Source organism: Lepidochelys kempii, chromosome 27 (genome assembly GCF_965140285.1).
Source record: "Lepidochelys kempii isolate rLepKem1 chromosome 27, rLepKem1.hap1, whole genome shotgun sequence".
Classification (NCBI taxonomy): domain Eukaryota; kingdom Metazoa; phylum Chordata; order Testudines; family Cheloniidae; genus Lepidochelys; species Lepidochelys kempii.
The window spans coordinates 11,680,997-11,694,014 of NC_136406.1; the positions used below are offsets into that span (position 1 = coordinate 11,680,997).

At 45.6% G+C, this 13,018-nt stretch overlaps 1 protein-coding gene across 1 annotated transcript in view; it reads left to right on the forward strand.

The window, feature by feature from the left end:
• The window catches only part of FAM117A (family with sequence similarity 117 member A), a 29,961-nt gene extending 17,321 nt beyond the window's left edge, over positions 1-12,640 (forward strand). Inside the window, 7 exon segments of the mRNA XM_073325788.1 lie at positions 266-432; positions 4,814-4,909; positions 5,547-5,651; positions 6,034-6,168; positions 9,009-9,234; positions 9,651-9,771; positions 10,907-12,640. Coding sequence (XP_073181889.1) covers positions 266-432; positions 4,814-4,909; positions 5,547-5,651; positions 6,034-6,168; positions 9,009-9,234; positions 9,651-9,771; positions 10,907-11,249 — 1,193 coding nt within the window. The 3' untranslated portion in view covers positions 11,250-12,640.
• The last annotated feature ends 378 nt before the right edge of the window (positions 12,641-13,018 follow it).

A 13,018-nucleotide genomic window follows, 5' to 3' on the forward strand; every position in this document is an offset into this window, starting at 1 on the left:
CAGGCTGGGAGATGGCAAGTGAGAGCATACAAGCTTCTGCTACTATAATGGCGTGAGTGCAGTGGATTAATTAGGAATAATAGGACTTCTCTTGTTGCTTCCAGTAACTGAACTAATTTCTCTATCCCTGTCTGTCATTCTGGTTGCTCTCATCATCCCTGAAACGGCTTTTCACTTGGTTGCACTGTATCAAATGGAAGACATTTAAAGCACTAAGTGTTAGTTATGGGCAGAGACTTAATATTTTTCTGCTTTTTCCTTCTAGCTAGTGTTCCATGTGCTACTGCTGTTGAAAAGACATGCCGGACCAGAGCGCCCAGAGTGAGGCGCACCTCTTCGCTAGATACCATCCTTGGATCGTACCTCCTAGGACAGTGGCCACGGGATGCTGATGGAGCTTTTGCTTCATGCATGAATGACAAAGCTACCCAGGTATGGAAGGTACCTTTGCAAGGTCTGAGGTATGGGGAGGGTTACAGAATGCTGGACTGGGGCTGCATAAACTGATTGTTAAAGAAGGCATCAAGCTTTCTTCTGTTCCGCTGCAACTTTCTAGGAAGACCTTCCCCTCCTACTACTTAGCCTCAGTTCACTCTGGTTTGGTGTGGAGTTAGAATTCTCTTGGCCTTGGTTGGAGGCAGATGGCCTCTGGTGCTTTGCTTCAATACTGGCTCAGTGTTAGGGGTGTTTTTTTTTTTGGTGGCTTGCAGCTCTGGGCCAAATCCTTATATAACACTCATGGGCTCTGTGCCACAGCAAGAAGTCAAGGGTGCTCCCACAGAGGACTTGCTCAGTGCGAGCCATACAACACTCTGCTGTAGCATGGAAAGGCTCCAGACTTTGAGGAACTCTTAGCAACCCGTAAATATTACTATATGGCAACAGATACTGGTTCTGCATGTGGAGATGTGGAAGAATTTAGAAGGATAAGAGCATCTGTTCACTTAACCAGCCATTTATTTAGCACATTAAAACTGTTAATGGAGTGTTCGTTCTCCAGCAGTTTATTACTTACTGGGCTGTTTGCAGGAAATTCTCAATTGGTTTCCAAGTTCCGTTGTCCTGTTTAAATATATTCTTGTCTGTTCTGGTCTCTGCTGCAACAAGCAGTTCAGGGGTTGGAGTGCATTCTGAACAGAAAGGGAAGGAATTCCTTTGCCTTGTACCTTTGGGGTGGGAGATAGTCTCTTAAAGCATATTGGCACCAGTAAGGAAATGTAACCCTAGTGTTTAGGATCTGCAACTAAAAGGTTAATTTTTTAGGCATTTGATCTGCTTTCTGGCCAGTCTTCTCCACAGTATGTTAAATGCTGATATGTTCATTTGACCCTTACTTTCAATGTGGATTTAACCAGTGTGGTGCCTAAAGCAAGTTATGCCAATGAGGTAACAGTACCTTCCATCTGACTCTTTGCAAACAAGAGTAAAGGATGCCTCCCAGCACATCTGTGAAATAAGTAATTATCACCACTATTTGTAGATGGGGAAACTGACAGGGTTAGCAATTCCCTGGGGAAAACTAGTTTAGGCCAGGGCACTGGTAAAATATTGGCTGAAGCCTGATTTAAACTGGGGAAAAGAATTGCATCAGTATCCAGCAAGATCAGCAAGGATAGAATGAATCTCTTCAAATTTGGGATACATCCATTCAAAACTGCAATAGGAATAGGCTCAGTCTCTCCAGTGCATCAGAGTTGATTGTCTGCTACAGAATGTGACATGGCCAAATGGACCTGGACTGCTAGGCTGCAACTCTCTGTGCACCTGATTGCTTAATACTTCAAGCCTACCACTCTGCATTACTGTTTTCATATAATCGAATGTTTTCAACTTTTGTTTATACAATATTGAAAACTGAAATGAGTCACGACCTGTAGAACTTCCTTGAGAAATTACTGAACCAAAATGTATAGGCATTCCAGTGTTCAGTATTATAATTACATACATTAGTAATATGCCCACTGCAATTTTACTTTTCTTTTGTACAGCTCTAAATTAATCTACTGCCCTATGTAGCCACAATTTGAATATATAACTAAAACTAAATGTAATGTGGTGTGAATTAATGAATCTGTTTTTAAAGTAGAAAATGCCTTAAACAGGGACTAACTTGTTTTTCCTAGGGTGGTAAAAACCATGATTTTACCTGCTAAAAAACACCTCTGGTAAATACCATGCCATCCCTGGAAACTGAGACACATAGGTTGTGACTTGCCTAGGTCACACACTAAACTTGTGGCAGAGCTGAGAATAGAGCCCAAGCTTCGTAGCTGCCAGTCCTGTGCCTTATCCATATCATGTTCTTCCACCTGTCATCCCAGTCTAACTTTTACTGAGATGCAGGATCATCTGTGTTGCTGTTCTGCAGTTTGACAGACTGAATTTTTCAGTATCTTCAGGCACAATGAAGCAGGCTCTCTGGAACTTCTGGTGGCCAGTGCATGTTTATACCTTTCTTTAAATAGCTACTGATCAGCTGTTTTGAAAAACTCTGTAGATCTGCTAGCTTAAGGTGGTTAAGTGAGATGCAGCTGCAGGTGCTGAGTGTGGGGGCGAGGATGGCAGCAATCTACATGATTGGAGCTTGTGGTTTCATCTTTCTTGCTGCACAAAGCATTTTGTCCCTTCTCACTGTGAGGGGAAGTGGTTTTTGCCACAGTTAGTACAACAGGTTCTGTAATTTCCTTCTCTGCTGATAGACTTGGCCCTAGAGAGGTAGGAGGCACATGCATGCTCAGTCTTCAGACGTTCTCACTCCTGCAGGGTTCTTTCTTCCTTTTTAGGCTCTGACGTGAGCTTTTAAGCAGTGCTAAGTGCTCTGGTGTTAAGGTTCTCTAGCCCTTGGAGTGCAGAGCCCAGTGTAGATATCTGGAGCCCACTCAAGTGGTGACGGATCCTGAGGGTAGTCCAGTGACTGGAAGAAAAAGGGGACCAAATGCAGCTTTGGACTAGAACACCCCCACACCTACTATGAGGGTCGAATAGCATTTTACAGACAACTTGGACTAAATTGTCTTGAATATCCTTCTTAGCTTTGGTTCATAAGTACATGAGGTGTCCAGCTTTTTAAGAGGCTGAATTACTTTAACCCCAGAGCAGTAGCAGCCCTGGCAGTAGCAGCTCCTGTCACCCATCAGTGTCCCTGCTGCTCTGACCTGGGTGGCGAATGTGGAGTTGGGTCAGTCCCATGCCCATTCAGTCTTTGATCTGGCAGACCCGAGTTTGTTTCATGGAAACCACTAAGTAGCAACAAATTTCAGGTGTTGCAGGAAACAGAATTCTTTGCTTATTTGAAGTGGGCCACTGGATCCAATCTGCCAGTACAAGAGGACTTCACGTAAGTTTTTGGTCTAGTGACCACCCTTCCGATCTGCATGCCACATCAGGCTGCTGCTGCAATCCCAAAGAGGAACCCCTGTGTAAAATCAAAAGTTTGTTGGTGGAAAAGCAACATGCTAAACTACCAGTGGTATGGGTCCTAAGGAGTCCAGTTCAGCCTCCGCTATTCAGTGAAAGCTGGAGCAGTACCTGTAAATCAACTGTATCCAGCTATAAAGCTTAATCTGTCAGCAGAAACCTTGTACCTTTCTGGATAGCTTGTCTTGTTCCTCTGGCTTGGACTGTAACCTTTTAAGCAACTTTCTGCAGAGAGGATTCTGTAGCCGTAGTGACTCAACAGGGCTGTTTTTAACAGCTGCTGTTTTTGCAATGACCTCTCCAGGGAGGTCAGTTGCATTGCTTGGAGAGGAACTGTTCTCAGGCCTTTGCACCTTCTGGCAGCTTGTCCAGGGAGGGCTGAGGAGGAAATTATCAATCCCTCCCACAGAAATGGCAGGGAGGGGAATGACTTGGGATGAGTGGTTTATGGTGAGTTTAAAAATGTGGTGGTGGGGATGTATTTGAAAGTGAGGTACCTTGGGACTCGTTTCTGATCCTAATATCTCATCCATGAGAATTTAAGTTCACTGTACTTCCAGTGCAAGGAAATTCACACGCTTCACCTAGCCAGAGTTTGGCAGACCATTTCTTTTGATGATTGAAATAGAGTTGTCTCTTGAAAACCAGTTCTGTAAAATGGTGCTGAGGTCCTGTTTCCCCGACAAGTTCAAATTTGCTCAGTTTCCGGTCAGTCCTGCAGACTCAAATGGGATCCGAGTCAAGCCAGATTCTTGCATTGCTCATGCATCAGAACCAATACAAGACTCTGGTAGCCAACTTCTGCTTTTGGTTACACGTACGAACTTCCACACAATCATTATTGAGGCTGGACAGGTGTAATGGGGAAGAGAAATCTGGCCTAGCAATCAGAACATAACAATTTGCTCTGAGCGGTGCTAACTGCTAGGCTAACATGAGTGAAAAGGAAAATACATACATCGCTCCTGTCACCAGATCTGACTGGGTACATGTGGGAGGCAGGAAATGTCATTTGTACACGCCTGCTTTTTTCTCAGGGTATGCATAGCAATATTATTCATCACGGATATCTGAGCAGCTGACAAAAAGATAAAGCCAGTGTCTTGAGTGGTTCTCTCCTTGCCTATCCCAGTACAGGAAGAAGTAGATTCAAAGAACCACAAGTTCAAACAAACATTGCTTGATCTCAGAGTATTAACATGCAACGATTTTCTGATCTGTTTTACTGTGCATAGCACTGTGACCCGAAACTCTTAATCCAGAGCTGAAGGAAAGACTGAAATATAAGTGTGAATGCACAGGACTTGTTCACTTTTCTTCCTAGGAGGCCTTGTCCCCTGCCTAGAAGACGATAAAGTTGGTGGGTGCAGGCCTAAATAATCTCTCTTCCCTTCAGACGCCAACATCCTGGCATGAAGTGGAAGTCGGGAAGGCTGGTGCCAGTACTCACAAGCGTTCTGCATCTTGGGGTAGCATGGATCACCGCAGAGAGGTAAACAGACCCCTTCTACAACTTAGCAATCCATACAAGTCTTACTCCTTATGGACCATACCTTGCCCATAAAGTGGGGAAAGAGTGTAACTGAAGCTGAGATATTAAACTCCCATGTGCACTCGTTAGCCCTTAGTTTGAGGGCTGCATGGCCTAAGTCAATATTCTAATTGTGTCCATAAATCTTACACGGCAGGTCAGCATGCTCTTCCCACCCCACCCACCCTCTATTTGATAAATGCAAGTCCCTCCTCTAGCCAGCTTCCCTTGTAAGGGGGTTGACTATAGCTTAGTGCATCACTTGCAGAGGGGCCATGCCCATAACACCAACCCTTGGGGTGAGCTCCATTGAGTCCTGGTTCAAAGCTGATGCTGTAAATGAAAGACTAATACTCCAGGACTTCTGGAAAGGGAAAGCTGTCTACACCTTTGTAAAATAGGGGAGTTCACTATTAAACCTTTGGAATAACTTCCTCCCCACCCTCTGAGAAATGTCCAAGGTTTGTTCTAGCTTGACTGAATGTGTCCTTCTGTCTTGTAACTGCCTGTGGGGGAAACAATGGGGAGGGGATGGTGAATTTTGGTTGTAAGCCCTGTTTCCTTGTCCAGTTCTATATACGCTGAATTTGTTTGCTAGATTGCTAAACTGAAGCAGCAGCTCCAGCGAACTAAGCTAAGTGGCAAGGAGAAGGACCGGAGCTCCCCACTCCAGGGGGACCATGCTGTCCTTGGATCAGTCAGGGTATGTTTCATGTTTCCTCTTCTTCCCCATCTGTTTTGCAGTGTACCCTAATGAGGCTGGGGAGCACAGTCCAGTTCTGCTGCCAGATTACAAATCCAGTTTCTAAGTGATTCTTAGTTTTGTTTAAATTCTAATATCCAGTGTGGTTTAAAAAACAAAACAAAACCTTCCCCATGTACCCCCAAAGGCTTTGGACTGCAGGCAATGGGTTTAATATACACACTTTCCTATCAAGGCTTTCCCCAATCAGCTGGCTTCCTAGAACATCTTGGCTGAAAATTCAGAGCTGTGGGAGATAGACACAGCTGTGCTGGGAGATCTGTATGAGTTTGTGTGGCTGCAGTGTACCCCTGCACCTCAGTCTGACTCTGTGTTGTCACAGGACTCCCCTCCTGGACTCCCTCCTGCATCTCCTGTTTTGAGGCTCAGCCCCTGCTTACATAGGAGCCTGGAAGGACTAAACCAGGAGCTGGAGGAGGTTTTTGTGAAGGAACAAGGAGATGAGGAGCTTCTCAGGGTGAGTTATGTCCCTTCGGGTAGAATCATAAGTATCAGGCTGGAAGGGACCTCAAAGTCATAAAGTGCAGTCCCCTGCACTAAGGCAGGACCAAGTAAACCTACACCATCCCTGACGGGTTTGTCCAAGCTGTTCCTCCAACAATGGAGATTCCACAGCCTCCTTGGAAGCCTATTCCAGAGTTTAACTACCCATATAGTTAGAACGTTTTTCCTAATATCTAACCTAAGTCTCCCTTGCTGGACATTAAGCCCATTTACTACTTGTTCTGTATTCAGTGGACATGGAGAACAATGGACCAGTCTTCTTTTCTCAATACTAAACAAGCCCAGGTTTTTAACTTTTCCTAATAGATCGGGTTTTCTAAACCTTGGATCATTTTTGTTGCTCTCCTCCGGACTTGCTCCAGTTTGTCCACATCTTTCCTAAAGTATGGTACCCGGAATTGGACACCGTACTGCAGCTGAGGCCTCACCAGTGCTGAGCAGAGCAGGACAATTACCTCTTATATATGACACTCCTGTTACTATACCCCAGAATATTATTAGCCTTTTTCACAACTGTCACATTGTTGACTTGTATTCAGTGTGATCCACTGTAGCACCCCCTCCCCTGCTGCCCCCCCAGTTTTTCAGCATTACTACCACCTAGCCCGTAAGTCCCTATTTTGTAATTGTGCATTGGACTTTTCCTTCCTAAGTGAGTTATTTTGCACTTATCTTTGTTGAATTTCATCTTGTTAAATTCAACTTGTTAAATTCTCCAATTTGTCAAGGTGATTTTAAATTCTAAGCCTGTCCTCCAAAGTGTTTGCAACTCTTCCAAGTTTGTCACCTGCAGATTTTATAAGCATACTCTCCACTTTATTATCGAAGTCATTAATGAAAATATTTAGTACCAGATGAAGGACTGACCCCTGTGAGACCTCACTAAATATACCCTTCCAGTTTGACAGCAAACCACTGATAACTACTCTTTGAGTTTGGTCTTTCAATCAGTTGTGCGCCCATCTTTTAGTAAGTTCATCTAGAGCACATTTCCCTAGTTCACTTATGAGAGAGTCATGTGGGACTATATCAACTAACATTAAGATATATCATGTCTACAGCTTCTCCCCCATCCACTGGGCCAGTAACCCTGTCAAAGAAGGAAATTAGGTTGGTTTGGCATGATTGATCTGTTGACCTGAATGCACCTAACTTACCTTAACATTCTTTAACATGTTCATTCTCTATCTTAACTTGTTCTTTCCCCCTTGCTGTTAATTGTGTTGAGTATCTGGCCACCTTTTTCGTGAAGACTGAAGGAAAACAGGCCTTAAATATCTCTGCCTTCTTGATGCCATCAGTTAATAGCTCTTTCCTGCTAAGTAGAGGATTTACACTTTCCTTCATCTTTCTCTTGCCCTTAATGTATTTAAAGAACCTCCTCTTGTTGCCTTTCATGTCCTTTGGTAGGTGTAACTCACTTTGTGCCTTAGTTTTTTCTGATTTTGCCCATACATGCTTGTGCTATTCTTTTGTACTCCTCAGTAATTTCTCCATGTTTCCACTTTATATAGGATTCCTGCTTGATTTTCAGAAAGAGCTCCTGATAGAGCCATATTGGCCACTTGCTATTCTCCCTGTCTTTCCTTTGCATCAGGGTAGTTTGCAGTTGTGCCTTTAATACTGTCTCCTTGGGAAACTGCTAACTCTACTGAACTCCTTTCTCCCTTCATTTTCTTCCCATGGGACTTTACCTACCAGTTTCCTCAGTTTGTCTGCTTTTGTGTGTGTGTAAGTCCATTGTCTTTATTCTGCTGCTCTCACTCCTGTCCTTTCCTGGGGATCATGAAATCTATCATTCTGCAATTATAGATTTGTAAAGATTTAGGCACCTAACTCCCATTTGGTTTCAGTAGGAGTCAGGTGCCTAAATACATTAAAATCCAACCCTAAGTGACTTTCACATGGTCACACACTCTGTGGCAGAGCAGAGAACTGAACCAAGGTCTGTTGAGTCCCAAACCAGTGCTCTAACCACTTGTTTGTGGGTTTGTGCTTGTCATTAAAACTAGAGGAAGCAACCGAGGAAGTTCTCTGAGACTCTTAACTGCTTTGATTAGCTGCTCATTTGTCAGCTCTCCACCTTGGGCCCTTTGGGTACGGAACTCCAACCCAAAGCTGAGCCTTAAGGCTGCCCCCTGCTCCACATTCCTCTTCAAACCCACTGCTGCTGTGATATTTAAGAAATCAGCCAGTTAACTACAGTGTTGAGAATATGCTGCATCATTTTAAAAAGCGTATTAAATTATGGTAGTGGCCAAAGGTCTCGGTCAGAATCAGGGCCTCCTTGTGCATATGCAGAAGAGTCCCTAGACAGAGCTTTTAATCTAAAGGATTTGTGCCTATACCAGTTCTGCATCGTTGCCTGTCCCTCCCCATTTGTATGTTGCTTGTCTCTTGTCTAAGATTACATAAACTCTTCAGCGCAAGGGTTGTGTCTTTGTATTGGGCCAGGCTGTCAGTGTCCAGCAAGGCCCCCAGCCTGCCTAAGTATCTTGACATTGCTGCAGCATAAATATTGAATTGTTGTCTAAGGTGCATGGCATTAAACTGGCAGGGAGAGGGAATTAGTCTGAAGGCTAGTAGAGAAATGGCTCTGTAATTCAGCACCTCTGTGTGTTCTGGATGGGTATATGATCTGTCCCTGCCTGTATAAATCCCAAAGCACGTGGTCTGGAGCAGTAGGATTGCTTCAGTCAGCGGAGATCTAAATGCCACTTGTAAGTTCTACCTGTCTGTGTGAAAGGGGGCTGAGGTTGGGGGTTGCTGTTCAATACGCTTTCCTCCCTCTAGATTCTGGATGTTCCAGATGGCCACAGGGCACCTGCCCCTCCCCAGAGAGGCTCTGAGGATCTTTCGCTGCTGACTCTGGAACCCAGCAGTAGCAGCTGCAGCAGCCTTTCTCTTTCCCCATCCCCTTCTGTGCCTCTCCGATCTTCTCCGCACACCCCTGCGAGAGCAGCTATGGAGGAGCTTTCTTCTACACTGGAAGAGCCACTGCGGGACCCCAAGGAGAAAGGTAAATGGCAATAGTTAGGCTCAGCAGTGGCCTTCTCCCAGCATAGAGAGATGTGAATGCAGTAACCCTTTCGGTGCAGCGACCCAGTTCTCTCCACCTCCAGTGTGTGTTGAATTGGGATTGTGGGAGCCCAGAAGTTAAGTAGGAGACGGGGAGTGTGGGGCGGGGTGTCATTGAGTAGGTGCTGGAACAAATTGGAGTTACAAGGACTCTTCTGTGCAGGGTTTTTTTCCTCAGGCACTTGAGAATTCTCAGCACCAGGCTGACTGAGGATACAAGTTAGTAACTGAATGCAGTTCTCATGCCAGGACTTTTGGACACTACTGTGATTTTGGGGAGCTTATCCTGTGTTGATTTAAAAGGGCTCTGTTGAATTCTTCTAGAGTCTTCTCAAAAAAGTCTTCCTTCCCTGCTAGAGGATGGTAGCCCCTCTCCAGTCCTGGCCTTTGCCTCGTCTCCGCGACCTAACCACAGCTACATGTTTAAACGGGAGCCTCCTGAGGGATGTGAAAAAGTCCGGGCCTTTGAAGAGGCGTCGTAAGTATCAGAAGGGATGATGTCTTGAGGGAGAGTTTAAATGAGATGGTGCCAATGCTTATGCGGTTTCTCTTGCCTACATTGTACTGCGTAACTGTCACTCCCCCCTCCTTGGCCTGACTCCAAGGAAATAAACCTCTAAAACAGATTGGAATTGGGGAGCAGCTTCTCTTGGGAAGTATGCAGACATTAGATGTGCTGCCTCTTTGTTGGGTGCAGAAGCAATGAACCAGAGGGCTTCTGACACACTGGAGGACTCTTCTGTGTAGATGACCAATGGCGCCTGCCTTCCCACCACACACACAAGCACTTTGCTTACCTAACCAACATGCCCACTTGGCCACAAGGGTTGGCCCTCAAATAAACCAGCTCTGCTTTCCCCAACCCTCAGCAGGATGGGGCTGTTGACCTTGCCTGTGCTACTGGCCACCCTTCCTGCTCAGCCTGCTTGTTGGCTCCCATAACCACCCACAGTTCCCTTTATGTTTGCTTCCAGTCAGCCTGTTTCCCTTCTACTGGTCTCCAGCCCAATGGTTGAGTTGAGAACTGTAGGGAGGGCAAGCAAGAAGAGGTCAATGAGGGATCCTACCATTATCAAGGGTGACTTGCGTCTCCTTCCATCTCCAGGCAGGTCTACACTTAAAACGGTGTACCACTGTAGCGCTTCAGTGAAGATGCTACTACACAGAGAGCTTCTCCTGTCGTCATAGCTACTGCCTCTTGTGGAGGTGGATTAACTATGTCAATGGGAGAGCCCTTTGAGGTAGCGCTGTCTACTCCAGGGGTTAGGTCAGTATAAGTGTGTTGGTCAGGAGTGTGGATTTCACACCCCTGAGCAGTATAGTTATACCAATGTACATTTATAGTGTAGACCTGTCCCTAGAGTCTTGGTCTGCCCAGCTGCTCAGAGCCCTCACTCGTTGCTGGCCAAGTGCTTCCTTTGTGTTTCTGAAAGAACTAACAGACTACTCCCTGCCTGGAAAATGGCCAGCTTGCAAAGGGTTAAGACAGTAGGCAGTCTATGCCCTCCACACAACAAGCGTATACTATCAAAGCTGCAATTGCTTGAACAGCTGTATGCTCTCTGAGGGCTCCATTCCTAACCCATTTCCTTTTGTTTCTCTCCCTCCTTCAGATCCCCCAGCCCTGATCAGAATTTTCTGCCCTCCTGTCCCGATAAGAACAAAGTCCACTTCAACCCAACTGGCTCTGCCTTTTGTCCGGTCAGTCTGGTAAAGCCTCTCTTTCCAAATATGGGTTTCCTGTTCAGAAGCTTCCCTACTACCCCCAGCCCCGTGCCATCAGGCACGTTCACCTCCTGCCAGTCCACTGCCCCAGGCCCATTCCTTGGGTCGCGGAAAGACTCCGCAGCAGATGGCTTTAGCGAGGTCTCTAAATCACCTCCACTGAACTTTGAACACTGGAAGCGCACCCAGACAGAAGAGAGTGTCCTCTTTCATAGCTCTCTTGTGGTCTGAGGCCTTTGGGAGACCTGGCACAGCAAAGCATCTGTGGTTCTTCGGTGCATCTTAAACAGCCTGTGGTGCCTTGAAGTTGGGACTTGAGGGTTAGATGGGCAGCCCTGGGACTGAAAACCACAGCAAGTTTCCTCCAGAGCGATGGTGAAAACTGTTAAGTACAATGTGCCACAGGACTCTTTGCTGCTGGAGTGGTTCCTTTCTTCGAGCCCCCCCAGTACTTAAAGCACTTTCTTCTCCTGTGTTGAAATGTCATTTTTTTTCCTGTATGATTGTTTTGCTGTCAAAGAGCAGCTGGGACTCTGCTGCTGGTGAGCAGCATGGAAATGCAAGCTACCTGGCTCTTTAAATGAAATTCCTTGCTGCAGGTATTCAGGGGACATGGGAGATTCCTAGCACTTCTCATCCCCACAGTTGTCATATGGACTTCCTGCACCCAGGGGGAGGGAGGCCAGTAGCTTGGCTGCCTCCTGGAGAAGCTGGTAGAACCTGGCTTAGCTGATTCCAGCTACCTGAATGTCTTGGGCAGAATTTGACAATGCATTTGCTCTCTATCAAAGGCAGCTTGAGCCACTTAAAGCACCCAAAATACAGAAGAGAAAGACGTGAGGGGCTTGGAAGTGAACTGTAGACAGCTCCACTACTGGATATCTGAACCCTTTGAAATAGCCACCTAGAGCTTTCAGGAGCCTCTTGGAATGCCTTGCTGTACAAAGATAGAGAATGCAGATCAGATACCTGCCAGTGCACCTTTGGGAACCTCTGTTTGCAGAGGACCTGTACTCTGGGAAGCATCTTACACGACAGAGGATGAATAAGTAGAGATGTGGAACTGTCTGCATGGCTTGGTAGGTAGTGGAGGGCCTCTCAGACCCCCACAGCCTTTTGTCAGGGGAAGAAGATGGAAATCTGAGTCCAAGCAGCATACAAAAGGTTTCCATGGACTTGTGGAAGGTTGCTGCTAGTAGAGATGTTACATGCTGCTTTCCAACCAAATGCCGTGGACATCCTGACTGGTTCTGGTATCGTTTGCGTGTGCAGAGGTGGAGTTGGGGATCAGAACCATTTTGTCTCACTGCAGAAAAACTTTATGCACAGACATAAGATCATCCTAACTGGGCTGGAGTCTGAGATCCTGCTAGACCCAGAGATGCTTATCCCAGCACAAAGCCTTATAAGGTGAAACTATAACATGAGGAATTCTGATTGTAATGCCTCTTGAAAATGAAAGTATTTGATTTGTGTTCTGTTGCTAAGGCTCTGGGCTGTACTGAACCCTATTTTCTTGTATCTGATGTAGAAACTCTATTTTCTTCCAAAGACACTATTTTTGCAGCTGTTTGAAGTTTGTATTTTATGTATGTATTGCAAAGCTTAAAGGAGGAATGTTAGCCTTGGAGTTTTTCTTGTCTTGTGTTCAGAGTTTTTTTGCAGATCTTGGTGTTGCCAGTAAAAAAAAAAAAAAAAAATTACAGGCATCCAAAGCTCCTTTTCTTTCTTTGGGGTTTGAGTGTATTTAGTCTAAACTGGAATCTTTGGGTAGTTCAATCGATGGCCGCTGAAACGACAAACAGGCTGGATAGACTGCATTTTCTGCTGCAATGGCCTCTAGCTGTTGACACGGTACCTTCAGCTTAGAATGTGTGCCTGCCAGCCCATTGCTGGTACACAGCAAAGGGAGGGGTTCAGTGCTATTTGCTACTATCTGCTAGACATGCAATAGCTCCAGAGCACATGCTGCACAAGAGACTGGCTAGTGTGCTATATGT